Source organism: Quercus lobata, chromosome 1, assembly GCF_001633185.2.
Source record: "Quercus lobata isolate SW786 chromosome 1, ValleyOak3.0 Primary Assembly, whole genome shotgun sequence".
Lineage (NCBI taxonomy): Eukaryota > Viridiplantae > Streptophyta > Magnoliopsida > Fagales > Fagaceae > Quercus > Quercus lobata.
The window spans coordinates 49,779,406-49,802,845 of record NC_044904.1 but is presented as its reverse complement, the minus strand read 5'-3'; the positions used below and the strand labels follow the sequence as shown (position 1 = coordinate 49,802,845).

The following is a 23,440-nucleotide window of genomic DNA, read 5'->3' as shown; positions in this document are numbered from 1 at the left end:
GGGAGAGAGACTACTTGTGTTGGGGAACTCAAAAATACAACATCAAAACATATTAACCCAAATAGAGTTATAAAAAAACACAGTGATTCTTCAACCTAAAGTGGAGTTGCAAGAAATAACAAAAAATTGAGAGAGAGAGAGAGAATAATCATTTTTTCATGAGAGAATGTGAAAGATAATAACAAATTTATAGAAAATTAGATGAGAAGAAAAACAGTTAAAAGATATAATAAAAAACACCAAATTATCATAGTCATGCTATGAAATAGAATAAAACTATATTTATATATACTATATTTATAATGCAATAGGATAATATCTATTAAATCAAATAAAAGAAAAAAGATAACAACTTAAAAACACAAAACTAAATCACATCAACCCAAAATAGAATTCTAAAGAACACAAAAGATTATAATCAATCTAAAATAGAGATGCAAGATAAATAAAATAAAAATAAAAATAACAAAAACAAAAAACAAAAAAAAAACCCACAAAAAATGAAAAAAAAATCTACAAATAAATGAGAGAGAGAGAGAGAGAGAGAGAGAGAGAGAGAACCTTCTTGTGTGGGAATTTGGAAAGCTATGTATAAAATGTTAGAGATTTGCAAATTTATATTAAAATGATGAGAATAAGAAGAGATTAAAATAAAAGAAGATAAAAGGATAGAGGAAGAGTAATATTAAGGTAGATAGTAGTGAGAAGATAAAAAGGAAAAAGGAAAGATAAAGGGTGGAAAAAACGTGTAACAATAATTTGGGAATTAATAAGAACAAAAGAAGTTAAAAATGAGAGAGAGAGAAAGAGAGAGAGAGATGTGAATGATGTGACTGCTGATGTGGCTCAACATGAACGTAGCAACAATAAATGTTACACTTTAGTTTTTAAATATATACTAGTTGTTAATATGTGCTCCACACAATTCATATATATATATATATAATTTGTAGATTTGTAAATATTATAAGTATACATATTTTTAAAAATAATTAATTATTTAAAGGAAATGCTAATGAATGCCCTTAGGGCAAAAGTTAACAATTCATTTAAATAAAGTTTTTATGAGAAAAGAAAAAAAAAATTAATGTTTTGATATTTTTTTTAATTCCCATAAAAGTGGTGTCAAAACTTTCCTAAAATGAATTATTAACTATTGCCCTAAGAGCACTCATTAGCATGACCCATTATTTAAAATAATATAATTAATTATTATATAAAGAACTTTTATTATTATTATTATTTCATGGAATCCTAATATGCAACATTCATTCAGAAATAAATTACAATAATAAGTTTTCATGTTAAACTATAATGAAATGATGTTGTAATAAATAAATAAATATTAAATAATAATTCATACTCAATAGCTTTCCTTTGTATCGCATGGGTTAATAACTAGTATATTCAAGCATTGAGTTTCAAAAAAACATGAGTGTCCAAGGCAATTGCACTAGAGAGAGGAGGCTACCAAATTTGGGTTAGTCTTCTCAATGTATGCTCTGTTCCTGCCATTCCATACAACGTCCATGATTATTTCATGTAAAATGGTTCTGCGAGTCTCCTAAGAGGCAATTGAATCTTTCATGAATTTTGTTACTCTTCCCGCAGATTTTTCCAAAAGTAACAAGGAATAATATTGATATGTACAAAGTACCCTTGAGTCAACGCATTCCCTCCTTGCGTAACATACTCCGGTATGGTGTTTGTTACAGGTTAAATTAGAACTCTTCTTCCGGCCGATGATAGCGGTCCAGATGTCTCTATACACATTTTATTTTTATTTTTATTTTTCTAATTCAATTCAGATTAACTGACAAATTAAAGGCATAACCTTGTGAAAAGCATAGAGATTTTAAGGGGTTAGTTCAACCATGATGTAGCACAAAAGTGAAGCTCAAAGAGGCCAATGAAGTGGTAATTGCATTTTTTGTGATTGTTGCTGAGCAAGACATGAGGCTTTGGGTTTTGACTATTTGTTGAATTGTTGTTTGGATTATGGCCGACAAATATCTTGTTAAACTGCAATCTCCTAATTTTAACAAATTGGAGAGAGAGAGAGAGAGAGAGCTGCATAAGATTGCTGGGAGTTTGGATCCAACCACGGATATTCAAAATCTTCTCAAATTATTAAAAGGTCGTTCAGCCACCCAAAGGAGCAACAAATTTTTTTTTTTTTTTTTCTATGTGCGCCAAGAGAAATAGTACAACAAAAAAGCTAGGCAAACATTTTTGTGCTCAGGCAGCTAGGCATACTAGTTATTGACATCAATATTCATTAGAAACAGAAAGCTTTTAAATTACAACACCAACATTTTTCTGTAGGCATTTGCCATATGCCAATTGCATATTTGGATGGTACAACAAAAAAGCTAGGCAGATGATATATGGAGAACTTTGCAGAGGTTAACACTTAACATGACGCCATGACAGGGATTTGGCCGCAAATTTCTGCTAAATCTCAGGTTTGGATGTAGCTTGCATTACATGCTCAACCAATCATATTCCCTCCTTACCGTAGTGGTGCTGGAGAGCAAATCCTTACTGCCAAAAGCTACGTTGAACTAGGAATTCTAAGCTGACAATTGAGTTTTAGTGAGAAAAGTCTAAGAAAGAAATGTTATAAGCAGTTGGATCACACTTTTTTCGTGATCATTTTGCAGGTTTATCTGTAGTCCACTCACTCTACCTTGACATCTTTTATCGGGACTTCTTTCTATTTTTGAGCTTTACGAAGACGAGGCACAGATTTAGAGCCCATGATATTTTTTCCTTCCCATGGAGACCTCTGAGTTAGTGTTGCAAATCACCTCTTGTACAAGCTGCTAGAGATCAACCAGAGGACCATAATCCCATCATATGATATGTGGAACACAAAGAACTACTTGTATGTTCAAGTGTGCTAATGCACCTTAAAAATAAATAAATAAAAAGAAAGAAAGGATATTGGTGGAAATGAACCTTAACGTGATTCATGCATTTTCGTGCAATGTGACCTCCCTCTCCACAGCGATAGCACAATGTCAGGGATTTTGAGCCACTATTTTCTCCACTGGACTTTGTACATTCCTTGATGGATGAACCCTTATAAAATTGGTGAACTTGCTCTATTGACAAGAAATATGCTGTGACATATAAAATAATCTATCATAGAACAATAGATAACAGGACTTACAGGTCCCAGATGGCCAGTTTGGCCACAGCTGTAACAAGAAACATGTCTTGGACTCAAATCCAGAAAGTCAACACAGCAGAGATGACCAAAATTCTTGCACACATAACATTGTATTTCCTGCCATGAGAAAAGAATAATAGCTAAAAAGCAAGATTCAAGAGAGAATCGGTTTAAATAAACCTTCCCAGTACATCAGAATAACTAATAAACAAGAAGGAAGAGAAAATGATGGGTGTAAAGAAAAAGGCACATATGAAGTAGCATTCAGATTCCATACACACCTTGAGATCGTCAGGGGAATACTCACTCCAACATGAAAACATATTATGCCCTTTACCCCCACATCTTAGGCAAATATTAGAACTTGGATCTTGGTGCCTCACTGGACAATCTATTGCAGAGGGCCCTCTTACTTTGTAAACAAAGCAATCCTGACCCTAATGGGAAATCAGGGATGCACTTTATTAATTAGTAAAAAAATCCAGACAATTAAAATAAGATTGAGGAAGAAAAGTATAATACAACCAAGATTCCTAAAGGAATGTGTTGACAAAATGATGCTAATCTGCTGAAATTGTACAGTTAGCATATTCTATAATGGATTTTTATCTCCATTTTTCAGAAAGCAATTAGTGGATTTCCAAAGTGACTTCAACAATTTTAAAGATCAAGGCCCAGAGCAGATACATGGTCAAACACCAGATATTATAAAAGAGGTAATCCCCTCTAGCTATTGCTATATCAAGCCTAAAATTTAGGATGGAAGATGTTGATGCTTCTTGAAATTTGAGGTTTCTCCTTTAACTGATCCAGAACTATATAATCATCATAACACAACATGCTTAGCTTCTCCCATAAAAATAAAAAATAAATAAAAACATGTTTAGCTTCTGGAGTAATAACATAAGCTATTTGATGTCCACTTTGAAACATTTGCCATGATTCACCACCTCTATAAAGGATCTTAAACATGTCAGCAGTCAAATTATAGATTTCGTACAAGCCGTTTGGGGGGGGGGGGGGGGGGGAATGTGAACTGCATTTGATTAAAAGGATGTAGCAAAATAATAAAGAAAAAGGTAGACTGGAAGATGAGAAACAAAGTTGATCATGATACCAACTCGATAGTATTTTATGTCATTGTGTAGTATGATTGTAAAATCTGATGAAATGCCAACAGAGTATTAAGAGCACTGTTGTCTACAAGGTTACAAGGCCTGCATTTGGTTCAAGGTCCATTTCCTAAAACACAAGTTTTTGGCACTTAACAGTTCTTGTAGTGGGTAAAAACTGAAGCAATACAATTTATTTCTTTATTGATAGGGAAGCAAGGCCCATGAATTGGCCCAGAGAGTATTTTACAAAAGAATTGCTGAAATGACCAACTTGTCCTGATTCTTTACAAGAGGGAACACTTTGCTACTCACAGGTAAAGAAAAGAAAGTGGGCTTTCAGGTAGGTAAGAGATATCCGAGGATCTAGTGGAGATGAACTCCGAGTCTCTCTCTAATCTCTTCTTTCTTTAGTTGCAGAAGCCCTCCTCAAGTTTCTTAGAAGGGTATTACAGGGAGCTCTTCAGCCCTTATTCCTGAAGGGGGGGGAGGGGAGTTCTGGTCAAATATCCACCTCTTGCTGTCAGGTTGAAGTGATGTGTTAGGAGTTAACCCTACTACCCCTACTGTTCAGGAGTGATAATTTCACATTTAATGTGAAGTGGATGTCAGTAGGTTGGGGAATTTAATGCAGAGGCAACAGTTAGCTACTTGAGGAAGATAGCCGAGGTCAAGGGAAATGTTCTAGATAGCAGAGGAGCCTTGTTCAGTTGGGAGTGGCTCCTTTCCTCGGTTAAATTGCGGGGTTAGCTTCTCAGCTTTTAATGAAGTTGGGCTTGTTTGTAAGTCAGTAGGCCCTCCCCCATCTCAGGGCAGAAGCAGACCATGTGGGCCTCCCTTGATGGAGATGGGTTAACCCCCTCCAGCTCTCTAACATGTTAACCTATTAAGATTTTTTTTTTTTTATTTTTTTTTTTTTATTTTTTTTTTTTTTTATTTTTTACAAAATAGAAACTCTACTCTAGCCTAATTTGAGTATATGTGTGTGAAGCTCTCCTAGAAACTAGAAGCTTAGCCCTTGCCCCTCATACCCCACAAACACTTATAATTGTAGAATGGCCATCGCGCCAAGGTTGCGTAGTGGTGTTAAGAAGGTTTTTTAAACTATACATCACCTGTTTGAAAGAGTAAATGTTACCCATATGTCAATTTTTTCTTTAAAAAACAAACAAACGTTACCTTTTTGCAATATTTCCAACTATGCCCATAACCTGCACAAATGAAGCATGGCCTCTTTTGCCTTTCCCCTTTACAATTTCCTCTTGTATGAAATTCTTCTCCATATGAAGGATCAAAATATCGGGCTCTCCACTACAAAATAATATAATTGGGTGAAAATCTGAGCTTAGTTACAAACAAAATTTTCCAATTTGAAATTAAGTATTGACATCTCAACTCACAAGAAGATTTCGTGGCACAACCTTGTAATTTTTCTCAACCGATTCCTTTTCCAATAACAATGAACTTTCTAGACCTTCACTTGTGACAGATTGCTTTTCTTCCTTCACCATCTCAACCTAAAATGAAAATATATAAATAATTAATTAAAGGTGTAACAGATCATTCTAAAATACTGCAGGGTAAACTACATTATTTCCATTCAAAATAGAGGCATAAAATAACTTCACATTACTAGCTCAAAGTTTGATGAAAAGAGCTTAGCAAGCACCCAGTCTAAGAAAATGGTGCATTAGAGTAATATGAACTTGGAAATTCTGAAAATATGTTTTGGCAATAGCTGCCATTAAAAATTTGTATAAGTTCCACAAGAGACAATAACGAAATCAAAAATTGGGGTTGGGGGCGGGAAGCTCTCAAATTATTTAAAGATAATTCAAAAAAATTTCCTGGTTATTACAAATGGAGGAAGTGCCTTTTAAGCCCAAGTTCATTGACAAAGATTGTTCAATTAGTTCTATCTTTGTAATAAATGTTTACTCAGGCCTTTTGTTTTAAATTCCCATCTGCTATTATTTGAATAAAATTTGTTACAGGAATTCCAATATGGACAAATTGCACCATGGCCAACACAATACAAGAAATTTATAGCCAAGAAAGAAGTGTTTATTGATACATCTATTCAAGATAGGGCTAAGTGCTACTTGTATTGGTAATTAACAGGGGTTCTTTGTGGCACAATATTTTTAGTGACCTGAAATAATTCAGTTTCCCAAGTCTTTGTCGTTTCCACAACTTTAACCATGTCTGCCTGCCACACTTCCTTTGTAACATCAACCTGTCACAAGGTGAATACTAAAGCAATGATAATTCCACAGTTAATCGGTTATCTAACATTAGCATAAGTACGTCAGTGTCAACACAACAACACCGCATTGCATATAGATACTGATGACAAGCAATAAAGTTCCAACTTCCTTTTCCATGAAATAGAAACCCAACTTATTTTCTTTCCACCGGTTGTCAATCTCATTCATCAGAAAAAAAGAAGTATCTCAGTCTCAGAATTGCAAAAGTTGAAATATAATACAAATTAGTAAAACTCGTAAAAATTTTACAAACAAACCAAATGTTTATCTTCGTTATCCTTGACACACAAATATTCATGCAAGAATGCCATCCAATTGAACAGCATATGATTCACAACTAAATATTGCATAAAGCTGCTAACAGCATAGTATTAGCCCTTACTACACCTCACTAGCATAACAGATCCTACAAGTATGGTCAATCACAAGCCAAAACACTCTTCGGACACAAACAACCCTGGTGGCACCACAAGCCCTATTAGTCTTCAGACATTCCACTAGTGATTGTAAATAACAGCCTAGAAGCCCCCAATGCTGCTCACAAGAAACTCAATTACTGCCCCAACCATGGCCCAAGGGTGGTGGAAAACTGGACTCAATGCATCCTAAACGAAGCCAATTTGCCACCGCCAGGAAAAAAAACATTGATACGCCTAAGCACAACGACTGAAAATGACCAAACCCATGCCCTCTATCTTGAATTCTCCCAAGTGACCAAGCAAGGCACCATGCCAAGGTGCCAGCCAAGACATTCACTATTATGAAGAAACTAAGATCCTGTAAGAATTTTTTGTTTTGAGAATTAGGATGGATCAGAAATGCTTTTGATAAGAACTTTATTATTTTGTGTAGAATCATTTATTGGTGCTTCAAATAAGGTGTTTGACAACTTTTATGAGAGATAATAAAGTGCTAGTGTAAGTAACAGTTTCTTCTGGGAATATTCCTAATTCTGTTCATTTTCTTTGATAATAACAAATAGTTAGGTAAAACTATTATCTAAAGGACATTTTATCACATGTTGTTGATTTTCTCAAATTCTAGTTGAATCTCACTTCATTAAGTAAAGATTAAAAGATATGCTGTTAAAGTGATACCACATCTATAGAAGAGAAAAAAAAAAAATCAGTGGCTTTGGTCCAAGTGAGACTTCAACCCAAGTCATGGTTTTGGCCTAAGGTAGTCCTCCTTTATGGGGAGTAGTGTGATCTGTTTTCGAGGCTGAGAGATGCTTATGTTGGCACACATGCATAGTATGACAGTGTTTGGAAGCTGAAAAATGCCAGGTAGAGTTTGGAGGGTGAAAGATACCTATGTATGCATTTAGAGACTGCTTCCTTTATTTATTTATTTAGTTTTGGTAAAATACTATTTTGGTCCCTAAACTTTACAAAAAGTTCGTTTTTTGTCCCTAAACGTAAAGAAATTCGTTTTTCGTCCCTAATCTATAGAAAAGATTATTTTTCATCCCTAAATTATTGAAAATGTTTTACTTTCGTCCTTAAACTTTAAAAAAAGTTCTTTTTTATTTTTTATATTTTTGATAGGTAATAAGACTTTCATTGAAAAAAATTGAACATCAGGTTCACGATGGTGAACACTTTGAACAAGAAACAAATACAATATAATCAAGAACTAAAGGAAATAGAGACTAAAAAATTCAGATAAAGAAACACAATTCGTACACCCCCAAATACAAGCCCAATGAAACAGAGTACCAAAGAGGAGAGATTTTAGATAATCTAATGTTCTCTCCTTGTCTTCAAAAGTGCGGGTCTTGCGTTCCTGCCAAATTAACCACATTAAACTTGTCGGGACCATATTCCAAATGGTTGAAAGATGCTTTCCAAACTTGTTTCTCCAGATAAAGAAAAAAGAGCTAACTGACCTTGGCATTACCCACTAGATCCCAAACACTGCAAAAGCTTCAAACCATAAGGCGTGAGAAAATTTACAGTGAAGAAGAAGGTGATCTACTGATTCCCCATCACAGCAGCATAAACAACACCTATTAACCAGAGACTAACCTCTCTTAACAAGATTATCAATGGTGAGTATCCCATCATTAGCTGCTATCCATAAGAAGAAAGACATTTGTTTAGGCACCTTTGCACACCAAATGCACTCCCAAGGAAATTCATCGGTGTTAGGACCAGATATCAGCTTATAAAAAGAGTGCACATCAAATACCCCAGATGTAGTCAATCTCCAGACCAGGTGATCATCACCCTCACCCCTCGGCATAGAGGAATATATAAGATCAAAAAAGGAATGAACATTGTTTGCCTCCCAATCTTGAGGACCATGACGGAAAAGTAAATTCCAGCTCCTACTACCTCCTCCTAAAGTAGATACTACCAAGTTAGAGACCCATGCTTCTTCAAATAGAGAGCAAGCAAACATTGCAGGAAAGAGTTCCTTCAAAGGAATAGGCCCACTCCATGGACCATGCCGAAAACTAACACGGCAACCCTCCCCCACTTTATACAAAATCTGACTAAAAAACTTCTCTGTTCCTTCCTTAATACTCCTCCACATCCCACACCTATGAGAAGCTCTTACCCCTCTAGTGCACCAGCCTCCTCTCGCCTCACCATATTTGGCTACCATAATCTGACGCCATAATCTATTACTTTTTTTCCCAAAACGCCACAACCACTTCCCAAGCAAGGCCTTGTTAAACAACTCAATCCTCCGAATCCCCAAACCACCACTCTCAACTGGCAAAGAGACCTTATCCCAAGCAACTAAAGGATATTTAAAAACATCCTCTAAGGCCCCCCAAAGAAAATTCCTCTGAATCCTTTCTATTCTAGCTGCCACAGCCTAAGGGATAGTAAACAAAGATAAAAAATTAGGTGGGAAGGCTTGAGAGAGTACTTTTTAAAAAAAGTAAGCCTACCACATTTCGACAAATAAGGTCTTTTCCAACCAGATAGCCTTTTCTCCATCTTTTCTATAATAAGATTCCATATCGACAAATCCTTATAATGGGCCCTAAGAGGCATGCCCAGATATCTCATAGGTAGAGTACCAACCTTGCAACAAAGGGTACGAGCCAAAGCATTCAAATTCCCAACATCACTAACAGGAACAATCTCACTCTTACCTACATTAACTTTTAGGTCCATAATAGCTTCAAAGGAGATCAGCACCATTCAGATGTATAATAGTTGTTCCCTAGAAGCATTACAAAACAAAATAGTATCGTCAACAAAAATAAGATGAGAGATATGCACACCCCCTTGTCTATGGGACCCCGTTTGAAAATCACAAAGAAAACCACCATTTTCCGTTCTCTTCAACAGTCTACTCAACAATTCCATAACCAATAGGAATAAAGGTGGAGAAAAAGGATCCCCTTGGCAAATGCCACGAGAACTACCAAAAAAAACCAGCAGGAGACCCATTAACCAGAACTGAAAATTTTACTATAGAGATACACGCCTTAATCCATCTACTCCACCTCACCTCAAAGCCCATCCTTTCCATAAGGTAAAATAAGGCATTCCAGTTCACATGATCATAAACCTTCTCAATGTCCAATTTAACTATAACACCCGGAGTGCCACTCTTCAACCTGCTATCTAAGCATTCATTAGCAATTAGAACCGAATCAAGAATCTATCTTCCTCCCACAAAAGAATTCTGAGAATCGGATATCCCCTCAGAGCCTATAAGCCAACACCTTAGCCAAAAGCTTATAAAGGCTGCCCACACGACTAATAGGACAAAAGTATCTAATATTGATTGCATTAGACTTCTTGGGGATCACACATAGAAAAGTAGCACTAAGAGATTTCTCAAAAACACACTGGCTATGAAAATCCTTGAAAAACACCATGACATCCCCTTCTAAAACACTCTAGCATTTCTGAAAGAAAGCCATAGTAAACCCATTTGGCCCAAGGGCCTTATCACATTCTGCCTCCTTGAGAGCCTCAATAATCTCCTCCTTCTCAAACTCTCTCCAACATAGACCTCTCAATTTCGTATAGACAAGCAAACTCTAACCCGTCAATAGTAGGCCTTTAAGCTTCCGGTTCCTGATATAATTTCTTAACAAAATCCACCACTTGATTTGTAACATCTGACTCATCCTCATAAAGAACGCCATCCACTTCCACTTCCCTAATCTGATTGGTTCGCCCATGGGAATTGGCAATTCTATGAATGAATTGCATGTTGTTATCACCATCTTTAATAAAAAGAGCCTTGGACTTTTGCCTCCAAGAAATCTCTCCCAAAGAAGCCAAAAAATCTATATCAGATTCAACCACCAACCTTCTAGGCCTGTCCTCTTGAATCAACACCTGCATCTCTTCTTTCATGTCAATATCTTAAAGCTCAGTTAGCAGACACTTTTTTCTAAAAGCTACGAGGCTATTTGGTAGACTTGTTTAAGCACATGTTTTAAGTTTTTAAACAACATTACACGCATTTCCACACTTTTTCACCCGCACGTATTTCCAAAAAACTGAAAATTGTTGTTTAAACACATATGCCAAAATGGCCCTACATCTCCGAAAACATGCTTGTAATGCTTCAGTTCCCCTTTAAGGGCCTTCAACTTACAAGCTAGAACATAACTAGGAGGCCCCACGAAGTAATACCATTCCACCAAAGCCAAACCTTATCCACAAAGCGCTCCACCTTTAGCCACATATTTTCAAATCTAAAAGGACTTTTCCCCCTCGACATGCCACCCGCCTCCACTAGTAGAGGACAATGATCCGACACCACCCTAGGGAGAGTCCTTTGAGTCACATCTAAGAAATGCTCCTTCCAATCAACTAACATCAAAACTCTTATCAATTTTGGATATTAAAGGAATATCATAATCTTGAAACCAAGTATATTCACCCCCCACCAAACACAAATCAACCAACAAATGTTTTGCAATAAAATCCAAGAATCTAAACATAGATGACGAAAAGAATTACAACCAAGTCTCTCAGCCGGGTATATGATAACATTGAAATCACCAAACAAACACCAAGCCCCAACCCACTGTGATCTCACAGAGTCCAATTCTGCCCACATTGCATCCTTAATGCTTCTGTCAGTTGGTTTATATACCCCTGAATAGATTCATTCAAAGACACCTAACACTTCCTTTAATAAAACTGAAACTGAAAAACTTCCAACCACAGAATCAACTTTCTCAAAAGCCCTTCTATCCCGCATCAAAATTACACCCCCAGCTGTATACAAGGTATCTAAGGTCCCCCAATCTACAAAAGAGCTACAACAAAGATTTTTTACCAAGATAGAGCTAATACTATCCAATTTAGATTCTTGAAGATATACAATATCACACTTCCACTCCCTTAAAAGATTCTTCACAACATCTTTCTTATGAGGATTATTCAATTCCCTCACATTTCAGGACAAAAGTTTCAAATTCATTGACCAACAGATGAACCCAAACCAGAGGATGTCGAACTGCCTCTTGTATTGCTACTAGAATGCCCATCGTAATTAATAGAAGAAAACAAATTTCTTAACTCCCTTATACCTTTTTGGCTAGAATTGCTTGCCCAACAAGTAGTAACAATAGACGCTTGCTGCTACCAAACCCTCTCAAGTTTTTGAAAAAAATCAATACACTGTCTCTCACAACAAGCAATGGGGAATCCCACAAAAGTACCAAACCCTTTGATCATCCTTCTCACCCATTCTGAAGGCTCCAATTCCTCCTCCATAGAAGACCCATCTGATTCATCTTCCAAAGTGACGAGATCAAGAACACCATTTGGGTCCCACAAAGCCAAAGGTGCAATGTCCACAAAATTAAAAGCTTCCCCACCCTTATCCGAAGACAGAGTCATCCCAAACTAGTCTAGGAATCTCAAATTCAATCAAACCACAACCCACCTCAATTATACGAAAAGACAAGTCTAAACCCACCAAAAATTGGCTCTAAACCAAATCTGGACACCCAGTAGTGGATTTTCTATTTGACGGTGATCTTACCCAATCAGCATCAATATAGGCTTCTACCTGTAGGTGACTGTTAGCTTTATACAAAAGACCACAGCTTGGATGTGCTTTAAGATACCTCACAATCCAAATAACTGCCTCCCAGTGTGGAAAGCGAGGAGCTTTCATATACTGGCTCAAAACATTGACTGCAAAATATGGGTGAGTAATGGTGAGATAGTTTAGTTTACCAACTAGACGACGATATCTCTCAGGATTAGATAACAACTCCCCTTGATCTTCATACAATTTGACATGAAGATCCATAGGAGTCTCCACTTGTTTGAATCCTAACAAGCCAGTTTCTTCCAAAATATCCAACACATACTTTCTTTAAGATAGACTGATGCCTTCTTTAGATTATGCTACCTCCATACCCAAAAAATAACAAAGTTTACCCAGAACTTTAGTTCGAAAGGAGTTTTGAAAGTATCTCTTCAAATCATCAATACCTTTCTAGTCATCACCAATGATTATAATATCATCAATATATACTATCAGCAAAATCTTTCCTTTTGCAGAGGTATGAGAAAACACAAAGTGATCAGAATGACAACGTCGCAATCTAAACTTTAACATTACACTGAATTTACCAAACCAAGCTCCAGGAGATTGTTTAAGACCATAGATAGCCTTATGCAACCTACACACCTTTCCAGACTTCCCTTGAGCAACAAACCGAGGTGGTTGCTCCATATGCACCTCTTCATTCAAATCACCATTCAAGAAGGCATTTTTAACGTCTAACTGAAATAGTGGCCAGCCCAAATTACTAGCTAAGGAGATCAAAATCCAAACAGAAGAAATTTTAGCAATAGGCGAGAATGTCTCTACATAGTCGGCACCATATGTCTGGTTATACCCTTTGGCAACCAAGCGAACCTTCAAACACTCAATAGAACCATCAGGCAAGTACTTCTCAGTATACACCCAACGACAGCCAACAATAGTTTTCCCTGTAGGACAAGTAACCAAAGACCAAGTAGCATTTTTAGACAAAGCAGACATTTTTGCTTCCATAATAGACTTTCAACCAAGGATGGACATAACTTCCTGGACAGACTTAGGAACAACAATAGAATTCAAGGATGTGGTAAAAGCATGGAGAGATGAAGACAAATGACCATAAGAGACAAATTGAGAGATTGGATGAGATGTACCAGTACTTTTACCTTTGCACAAAGCAATGGGAAGAGAGTCAGGATCAGGAGGCGGATCACTAGGCAAGGACGAAGTCTCTGTTGGAGGTTTCAACCAACGAGATACACCTGGAGTGGTTTTTGAGGAGATTCAATATGAGACACAGACAAGAAGCGAGGTAGACAAGGAAGAGAATTGTCACTACCAACCAAAGAAGAGAAATAAAATTGAGACTCATCAAATGTGACATCAGCACTAATGAAATGGCGACGAAGAGTAGGTGAATAACATCGGTATCCCTTTTGAGTTTGAGAATACCCAAGAAAAACACATTTAATTGACCTAGGATCAAGTTTATCACTCCCTAGACCTAAGATATGAACATAGCACACACAACTAAAGATCTTAGGAGGTAGATGAAACAAAGAGGTGCATTAGGAGAAAGCACAGTATAAGGGATCTGAACGCCTAGAATAGTGGATGACATGCGATTAATCAGGTGACAAGCAGTTAGAATAGCGTCACTCCAATATGATTTGGGAACATGCATATGAAACAATAAGGCACGAGTGACCTCTAACAAATGACGCATTTTGCGTTCAACAACCCCATTTTTTTGTGGAGTATGGGGGTAAGAAGATTGATGAATTATACCATGGTCATCAAAAAATTGAGACAAAGATGTATGAAAATATTCACGAGCATTATCAGGTCAAAAAATATGAAGTAAAGCATAAAATTGAGTCTTTATTTCCATAAAAAATTGATTTGAAAATTGAGTAGAATTTAGACCTTTCTTTCATAAGATAAAGATAGGTGACTCTAGAATAATCATCAACAAAAGTGACAAAATATCTAAATCCCAATAATGAGGGAGTGTTTATTGGACCCCAAATATCAAAATGAACTAAATGAAAAGGACCACTAATACAATCTCACGCCTAGAGAAAAAAGGCAACCTTTGGTGTTTACCCAATTGACATGCTTCACATTGTAATGACTCAATTGATGACAAGACAGAACTAACTTCAAATTCTTGATAGATGGATGACCAAGGCGACAATGATTCTGAAGAGGTGAGATAGACAAGTGAGAAGCCACTAAACTGGAAGAACCACGTCGATCTAGGTAGTAAAGCTTACTAATCAACAAAAGATTAAAAGGAAAATCAAGAATATATATGACAAAAGAGAGAGAAAGATTAAGACTGAGATTGGTAGCGCCCAAACCAAAACCTGTAGTGGTTGAGCCATCTGCCAAAGTAACATTGGGAAGATTACTAGAGTGCTCAAGATCAAAGAGTAAACCTGAGGTACTTGTCATATGATTAGTAGCACCTGAGTCAATGACCCAAGGTTCTTGAGTGGCAAGACAAGCAATGGAAGTACCTAGGTGAGCCAAAGTAGCTATAGAACCAGACCCAACAGAGTTAGAATGCATAGACAGGAGGCGTGGTACTCTTCCTCAAGAATAGAGACTACTTTGGATGATGGTGGAAGTGACTGTGAAGGCAATTCTTCAACTTAAAAACTAGCTTGGTGAGCCGAGGGTTTACCATACAACTTCCAACAAAAGTCTAACGTATGATTCTCACCATGACAATAATTGCACTTACGATGGCCACGTCCTCTACCATGGCCTCCTTGTTCACTACCACGACCCCCTTGGTCATGACCTCCACAACCTCGACCTCTATAGCCTCGACCTCCACGACCACCTCTATTACTCCCCATAGAAGTGGCAGAGGCAGATTTATCACTAGAAGGTAATGCATCACTATAAGAGGAAGGGAATGTAGTTGTACTAGAGTCAGACAATGTGGCTTGTCTAAGTCTACCAAAAACTTCACTCACTGAAGGAAGGTCTTGACTAGCTACAATTTGTGATTTTACTGGGTCCAAAATTTTAGGCAATCCAGAGACGAAGTGAGCAACATTCATAGAATCTCGTTATTTCTTCATGGTTTTAACATAAGAGGAGATGGGTTGATAAATATTGAGTTCTTCACATATACCCTTAAAATTGTTATAGTAGTCTTCCAAAGACAAATCACTAAGACTCAAGGTAAAATAATTTTGATGAAGATCACAAATTCGCTTCAAATTGTTAACACTAGAGTAAAGCTCCTTGGCTTGTTCCCAAACAAGTTTAGCAGTTGGTAAGAAAACCAAACTACAACTAATCTTAAAATCCATGCTATTCCACAAGCAACTCCTAATTTGTGCATCTTCAGCTCTCCAATCAGCATATTTAGAGTCCGTAGATACAGGGGTTTCACTAATCACATAATCAAACTTCTTTCTACCAAGAAGAAACACTTCAACTACTTGGGCCCACTAAGCATAATTACTTCCATTAAGACAAATGGAAGTACTAAGCATAATTACTTCCATTAAGACAAATGGAAGTAATGGATAACATATCAGGAGACAAGAAATAATTAGTGGGCTGAACACCACTTTTGGTCTCCATAGCAGCCATCTGATCAACACACTCACAATAAAGAAGAAACTAGTGGACCCGAAGCCAATTAACTACAACCAAACATATAACAAATTCAACACCAAAGTATTCCAATAATCAGCAAGTCCAAAGGCCATTCACCACAGCCACTCCAACAAATATCTCTTCGGAAACACAAACAACATCAAACCAGCACTAGGTATGGATCAAACCACAAATAAAGTGCCAGCAAAGATCACCCAAACAGAAGATCAAAACATATCAGATTGAAACAAAAGTTGAATCAACATTCCTTTTTCACCACAGCCACAAACAATTCCATAGCAATACGAAATATTTAAACTCAACACTGTAAACCAACCCAAGGCTACCAACAAAGCACATAGAGAGGCCAACAAGTAGAAAATAAAGACAAATCGGTACCCAAGGTTGAGGGTTGGAATTCCGCTGGTGGCACGAAGTCGAAGCTATGACAGGTGGCGAAAAATTGTGCAAGTGGGTTGTCGGAGAAAGAAGACTAGAACTGGTTGGTGATTATCGGCAGCGAAAAGTGAGTGAATGGTGGTTGTCGGTAGCGGGAGGTGGGCGGGTGATGGTTGTGGGGTTAACGACAGAGAGTGGCCAACCATGCTCTGATACCATGTTTTGGAGAAAACATATGTATCAAGTTATTAAAAATAAACCCTAACATATAACATATTATTGATATATATATAGGTCTACATACAGTTTACTCTTTTGCCCCTAGTTTTATAATCATAACACCTATTTATAATCTTTAACTAGTAGGAAATAATCTAGCTAATAGTTACATCTAGGCAAGCTATCACAACATAAGTCAAAGCTGAAATTAATGAGAATACATTGCAGATCTGAGAAGTCAAAATAAGAGGCTGACTGCTTACCCTAAGAGATCAGAAATGGTGGCTGGTTGTTTTGGCTTAAGAGTAGAGAGTGGCTGGTTGGGGGGGGGGGGGGGGGGGTTTGGTCGGCTGGCCTAAGGTAAAGGGCGACTATATCAGTAATATCCTAATGTGTGTGGAACAGGAGGATTGCATATACCCAAGGAAATAGTTAGATACTCAAAGTGGTCTGGATACTCTAATTTGTCCACACACACACAAAAAAAAAAAAAAAAAAGAAGACTAGAACAAAAAATTAATTCCCACAAAATACTAAATCTTTTCAGTAGTCTTGGTGGCATTAGCTTTTAGCTTTTAATATTTATGTACAACATTTTAAAACCTCAATTTTTCCTACCTTTTCTCACTTTTTCAAATTTTTTTGAGGTACAAGGATACTTTAACACACTTTCAGCAAAAAGCTAAATTGGTTGTTCCCAAATGGATACTTGGGGTCTGTTTGGGAAAAAAAAATTTAACTGAAATTGAAATTTTTTTACTGAAAGTATAGGGGGAAAAAAAAAGTTAAAAACTAGCTGAATGGTACAATAGAACTCATGAACAGTACCAAAAAGAAGCTAAAAACTCAAATAAGCTGAACTTTTCATCATATCCTAAACAAACTCTTGATCTTTTGGACTTTGTTATTTGAATTTTGAACCCTCTTTGTTTGAGCATTTAGCAATTAGCAATGATCAATCATTCCCCTATCTTGAATCTTCTTTTCCATTTTCAGAAGACTAAATTCAAATACCTCATTAAGGACGAAAAATGGAAAATCAAACACAGAGACCACTGTATGGTGAATTGGAATTAAATAAAAGAAAATAATGAAAAATCATATCCAATACCCATGAGAAAACATATGATTAGGCAAGAAATACCAATAATCTAGGTAGTGCCTACTGCAATTAAATATTTCCTTGCCAATATTAACAATTTAAGTGACCATTCAACTTAAAAGTTTTTGGGCACAATATTTTCTGTACCTCAACTGACTTAATTTCCAATTCTTCTGCTGTTGGTACTGCTTGAACTTTGTCCGACTGCTCTACTTCTTTTGGAGCATCAACCTGTAGCAAGTGAATGCAAAAGTACCATGCAAAAGTGTAGGGAGGAAAAAAAAAAAGTTAAAAACTAGCTGAATAGTACAATGGAACTCATGAACAGTACCAAAAAGAAGCTAAAAACTCAAATAAGCTGAACTTTTCATCATATCCCAAACAAACTCTTGGTCTTTTGGACTTTGTTATTTGAATTTTGAACCCTCTTTGTTTGAGCATTTAGCAGTTAGCAATGATCAATCATTCCCCTATCTTGAATCTTCTTTTCCATTTTCAGAAGACTAAATTCAAATACCTCATTAAGGACGAAAAATGGAAAATCAAACACAGAGACCACTGTATGGTGAATTGGTATTAAATAAAAGAAAAAATGAAAAATCATATCCAGTACCCATGAGAAAACATATGATTAGGCAAGAAATACCAATAATCTAGTTAGTGCCTACTGCAATTAAATATTTCCTTGCCAATGTTAACAATTTAAGTGACCATTCAACTTAAAAGTTTTTAGGCACAATATTTTCTGTACCTCAACTGACTTAATTTCCAATTCTTCTGCTGTTGGTACTGCTTGAACTTTGTCCGACTGCTCTACTTCTTTTGGAGCATCAACCTGTAGCAAGTGAATGCGAAAGTCAATCATTGGAGATTGTCAAACTATGATGCTGCAATTACAATGTACTGGCTCCTAATGTTAGTGACGATCAAACTTAAGCGCAGGTTTTCTCTTCATAGAAAAACCATTACAGTTCCATTTAAATTCATGTAGCCATTCATGATTCTTTTGGAGCATCAACCTGTAGCAAGTGAATGCATAAGTCAATGATTGGAGATTGTCAAACTATGATGCTGCAATTACAATGTACTGGCTCCTAAGGTTAGTGATGATCAAACTTAAGCGCAGGTTTTCTCTTCATAGAAAAACCATTACAGTTCCATTTAAATTCATGTAACCATTCATGATAGTGAAGCTTCAACCGGAAGAGAACCTGTAGCAAGAATGAGGATGAATTTGTGCTGCCAAATCAGTCGAATTTCTTGAGGGGTGTCCAAGAAATGAATAAAAAAAGATAGGCAGAAAAAGGTTATGTTGATAATCAGTGGGAATTAAAGTTAGGTCACATGTTCAGGAAATTGCGAAGGATACAGGGAGCAGGGTTCTGAAAGTGAGTTTTTGAATTCCAACTTTTATCTTCTAGCAGTTACAAAACAGAATTGGAGTAGGTTAGTTATTCAATGCCTATCAATCTCAAAATGGAATAAATGGAGGCATGTGTATCAATCTCTAATCTCTAAGAAGGGGAGATAAAGAACAAGAAAATTAGATACTACTCAAGTTCAAGAAGACCAAAAAAGACTTCAGGCTATGCGCTATAATTTATAGTACTCAAGTCTTCTGGTTCCTTCTAGCAGACTTGATTGTCCTTTCAGTTTTAACATAAAGCTTTTGTTTGATGGTTTTCAATTAGAAAATAATAATAATAATAATAATAATAATAATAACAGCAACAAAAGAATTTCAGTAATAACACCAATACACAATCTTTTTTTTTAATAAGTACACAAACATATAAATTCGACTTCAAACAATTTTTTGGCAAAGATAACATTTTAATGTCCTTGCTCTTTCTATTTCAAATTATATTTTTTTGGGAGAAATATTATTTTGGTCCCTAAACTTTACCAAAAAAAAAAAAAAATCAACCCCAAACTTTGTAAAGAGTTTTCTTCAATAGTTTTGAGACAAAAATAGAGACAAAAAATGATCTTTTTTCAATAGTTTTGGGATGAAAATGATCTTTTTTTTAATGTTTAAGGACAAAAAGTGAAACAGTTTCAATAGTTTAGGGATGATAAATGAACCCTTCAATAGTTTAGGAACGAAAACGAACTTTTAAAAGTTTAGGGACCAAAATAATATTAAAGCTGATTTTTTAATAGCTTTGGCAGCCCACTTTTCTTCACTTGCAACATCAGAAGCTACATTAGAGCTTATGCATGCACAGAAAAGGTATAGAAATAAGAAGCAACAATTTTTTTAACACCTATGTCAGTCCACTCTTCTTTTCTTGCAATATCAGAAGCAATATCACAGCTCACTAATGAATAGAAAAGCTATTGGGGAAAAAAAAAAACAAAAAACAAAAAACAAACAAAACAAAACAAAACCATAATTTTAATTTTAAGAAACAGAGATGCTCAAAACTTCCAACAGTTTAAAACACTGCAGTAATGAAACTGTAAGCCTAAACAAAATAAAGGAAAACGTCAATCAAATGAAGAATTCAGCACACCAATTACCATTAAGAAATTTCCTATTTTTATCCTCAATATTTCCACAAAAAAAAAATATATACCAAATAGCAGAAGGAACAAAAATAAAAATCAGTGCCATGAATTGTAGAAACAACAAAGCAAGAGTAAAAGACCCACATACAGATACTTCTTCAGCACAAGATACAATATTTTCTTTCTTTGTTTTCAAACTCTCTCTTCTCTTTCTCATTAAAGCCTCGGCCTCATACATAGCTCTGAGGTTGTCAAAACTAGTCAAATCTGAAATCACTCTATATTCATCTTCGTATTTTTTCTTCTTCATATTGTTTGTATCTTCGTCTTTACTGCTGGCTTTCAACATCACAGGTTTTTCTATTTCTGGGTCCACCATCACCGATATTACTTTCTCTGCTATTTCTGCCATATAAGTTTCCTGTAAATTGGATGACACAGTGAACACCACTGATTACTTGAGTGCAGCCAATGACTCAAACTGTCCAGGCATACTTGAAAAATACAAATAAAGAATTTGAATTAATTCTTGAACTTTCTGATCAATCTTTTCACTCACCTTCTCTCTTTCACATTCTCAGAAAATAAAAAGTTTTTTAAAAAATGTTCTAGTAGCTGTAATCCTGATCTAGGTAGTGCTAAACATATTCGTTGCTAGTCTTGTTAAAGGTCCACATTACCACTGAACTACGTTTTTGTGTGGCACAACAATTTTAGTTACCTCAACTGCCTCAGCATCCAATTCTCCTGTCGTTTCTACCGCTTGAACATCACTTGACTGCTGCATGTCACTCAAAGCGTCAATCTGTAGCAAGGTGAAGCAGAAGCTGATAACTTGAGAGGTAGCACACACAATCTAGACCATAAATCAAATTATGATGCACAAAAAAGTGAATTAAATTTTAAGGTAAGTAGAAGCACATGTTCCTCATCACTTTTATAGTAAGTCTTGTACATCTTGTAGTTTTATGTGAAGAAAACTATTAAAAATCCCAATAATACATGCATACCTAAACTATTACATCTGATTATACAATGTTACTAGACGCGCGCGAGCACATGCGCACACACTTCAACTCATAACAACTCCTTGGGGCATATCATTAATGACATAACTGTATCTGTTTCAAGAACTTCCTTTTCTCTTCTTTCTTTTTTATTTATTTATTTTTTTGGAAAATTACACCTATGACCAACCTCCCTTGGGATGTAAAGAAATGACAGTCCCCTCCCTGGGGTTTGTTATAAACATAATAAATACAATGAAATACCTATTTTTCCCTTGAGTTACCTAATTACCTATTTAAGCAATTCTAAGTTTTGGAATAAATCGGGTGAATTAGATAAGCCAATAGCAAATTAGGAACATTATCACTTAGCCAAGGGCTATCTTTTTTTCACAAAAATATGATCATTCGAGGGAAAAATAGGGATTTTATTGAATTTCTTATGTTAATCAAAAACCTCTAGGATGGGATTTGTTATTTTTGAAAAAAAAAACAAACAAACAAACAACAACGACAACTTTAGGATTTACTGTCATTTCCTTCTATATTAAGGGCCCCTTTTTCTTTCACACACACCATCAGCCCAGTTTTGTATAAAGAAAAACAATTTTAAAAGAAAAGATCCCCATAATACTAGCATATCAGTGATCTTTTCCCTAACTCTTTCCCAGGAAACAAACAACAAAAAGAAAACAATCATTTCAAAAACAGACAAATTAAAAAAGGAAAACAGAGATAGAACCACATACAATGTTTATATACTTGTGTTTTTTATTTCTCTTCCTCTTCTTCTTCCTTCTCCTGAAAGCCTCCGCCTCAATCATAGCTCTAAGGTTGTCAAAGCTAGTCATATCTGAAAGCACACGGTAATCCTCTTCATATTTTTTCTTTTTCACATTGTTTGCATCTTCATCTTCATCTTCATCTTCACTGCTTGTTATGAAGATTATAGGCTTCTCAATTTCTTGCCTCATCTTTACCATTATTATTTTCTCTGCTTTTCCAACCATCTTTGTTTCCTGTAAAATCGAACTCACCTTTACCATTAGTTGGAATCTCAAATGAAATGAAACGATCTTAGAAATAATGACTTGGGTTTTGGAAAAAGCTACAAATTTTTTAACTTTTAATTAAAAAAAAGTTTTACAAACTGACATAGCAGCAAGAATACACATACATACATATATATATATATATATATATATATATAAATGAATGTTTCAATTACTTGTTTCAGATATAATGTTCAGAAATAGAGATAGAGATAGAAGACGTACAGGTTGATTATTGATGTTTCTTCCCTTCTTCTTCTTGTTCTTCCTTGACCTTCTGTTGAAAGCCTCAGCTTCAGCTTCAATCATAGTTCTGAGGTTGTCAAAACCAGTCAGATCTGACACCACTTTGTACTCTTCTTCATATTTTCTCTTCTTCTTCTTCACCTCATCTTTTTCATCTTCGCTTGATGATAATAAGATTACACCTACTTCTTCCATCTTTACAATTACATCCCACTTCCAACTACTCAGAACTCACCTCTGCAACTTTTTAACTATTCAACTCATTTTTATACTACTACTAGCGAGTTGTGATCAATGGGTTCCACTTACACGCACAAATGTTGACATCATTATACTGAACCTTATTTTTTTTTATGTTTGTTTTTTTCCTCACTTTAACCTCGGATATTTCGTAAGGTTGTTTTTACTTGCCTAAAATATAGTTAAAATCTCAGTTTAGGCTAATTCCAATCATATCGAAAATGAATCAATTTAATCCCTAAATTAGTAAACCCAATTTTTTTTTTTTTTTTTTTGAGAAACTAGTAAACCCAATTTAATCCAACCGTTACTTATTTTTTTCCTCCCTTAAGATGATTAAGGATCAATTTTTTTTTTTGAGAGAGTTTCAACCTATGATATCCACTTTTGATAATAGTTTTTTATCATCAGACCAAGACACCAATCAGTTTTTTGGAGTAGACAGAAATTGAACCCTAAATCTTTTATATAACCATCAAAAATTTTACCAGTTAATATAGT

General features: G+C 35.7%; 1 protein-coding gene across 8 annotated transcripts; it reads right to left on the bottom strand.

The window, feature by feature from the left end:
* Positions 1 to 2,166: 2,166 nt before the first annotated feature.
* Positions 2,167 to 23,040, bottom strand: LOC115991670 (flagellar attachment zone protein 1-like). 8 transcript variants are annotated; one of them, XM_031115541.1, is made up of 13 exons: positions 22,679 to 23,038; positions 22,151 to 22,420; positions 21,116 to 21,199; positions 20,543 to 20,815; positions 18,635 to 18,718; positions 18,031 to 18,114; positions 6,440 to 6,523; positions 5,709 to 5,804; positions 5,467 to 5,598; positions 3,457 to 3,612; positions 3,176 to 3,292; positions 2,962 to 3,084; positions 2,167 to 2,825 (listed from the first exon to the last, which is right to left on the bottom strand). In XM_031115541.1, exons 1-13 carry the CDS (start codon positions 22,892 to 22,894, stop codon positions 2,751 to 2,753), a joined length of 1,794 nt encoding a protein of 597 aa, XP_030971401.1. In that variant the 5' UTR covers positions 22,895 to 23,038; the 3' UTR covers positions 2,167 to 2,750. The 8 variants fall into 8 exon arrangements, with proteins under 8 accessions (XP_030971401.1, XP_030971365.1, XP_030971375.1 ...); XM_031115505.1 differs by having other exon boundaries at positions 5,688 to 5,804; positions 22,679 to 23,037; XM_031115515.1 differs by having other exon boundaries at positions 2,167 to 2,822; positions 5,688 to 5,804; positions 22,679 to 23,036.
* Between the last annotated feature and the right edge of the window lie 400 nt (positions 23,041 to 23,440).

What these genes read in the sequence shown, in the direction of transcription:
- LOC115991670 (XM_031115505.1), bottom strand. Translation starts at nt 22,894, where the DNA reads ATGGAAGAAGTAGGTGTAATCTTATTATCATCAAGCGAAGATGAAAAA. An exon ending in TTGTGCCACGAAATCTTCTT is followed by an intron (nt 5,599 to 5,687) that starts GTGAGTTGAGAT and finishes ATTATTTTGTAG; the next exon opens with TGGAGAGCCCGATATTTTGA. An exon ending in AAACTGGCCATCTGGGACCT is followed by an intron (nt 3,085 to 3,175) that starts GTAAGTCCTGTT and finishes CAATTTTATAAG; the next exon opens with GGTTCATCCATCAAGGAATG.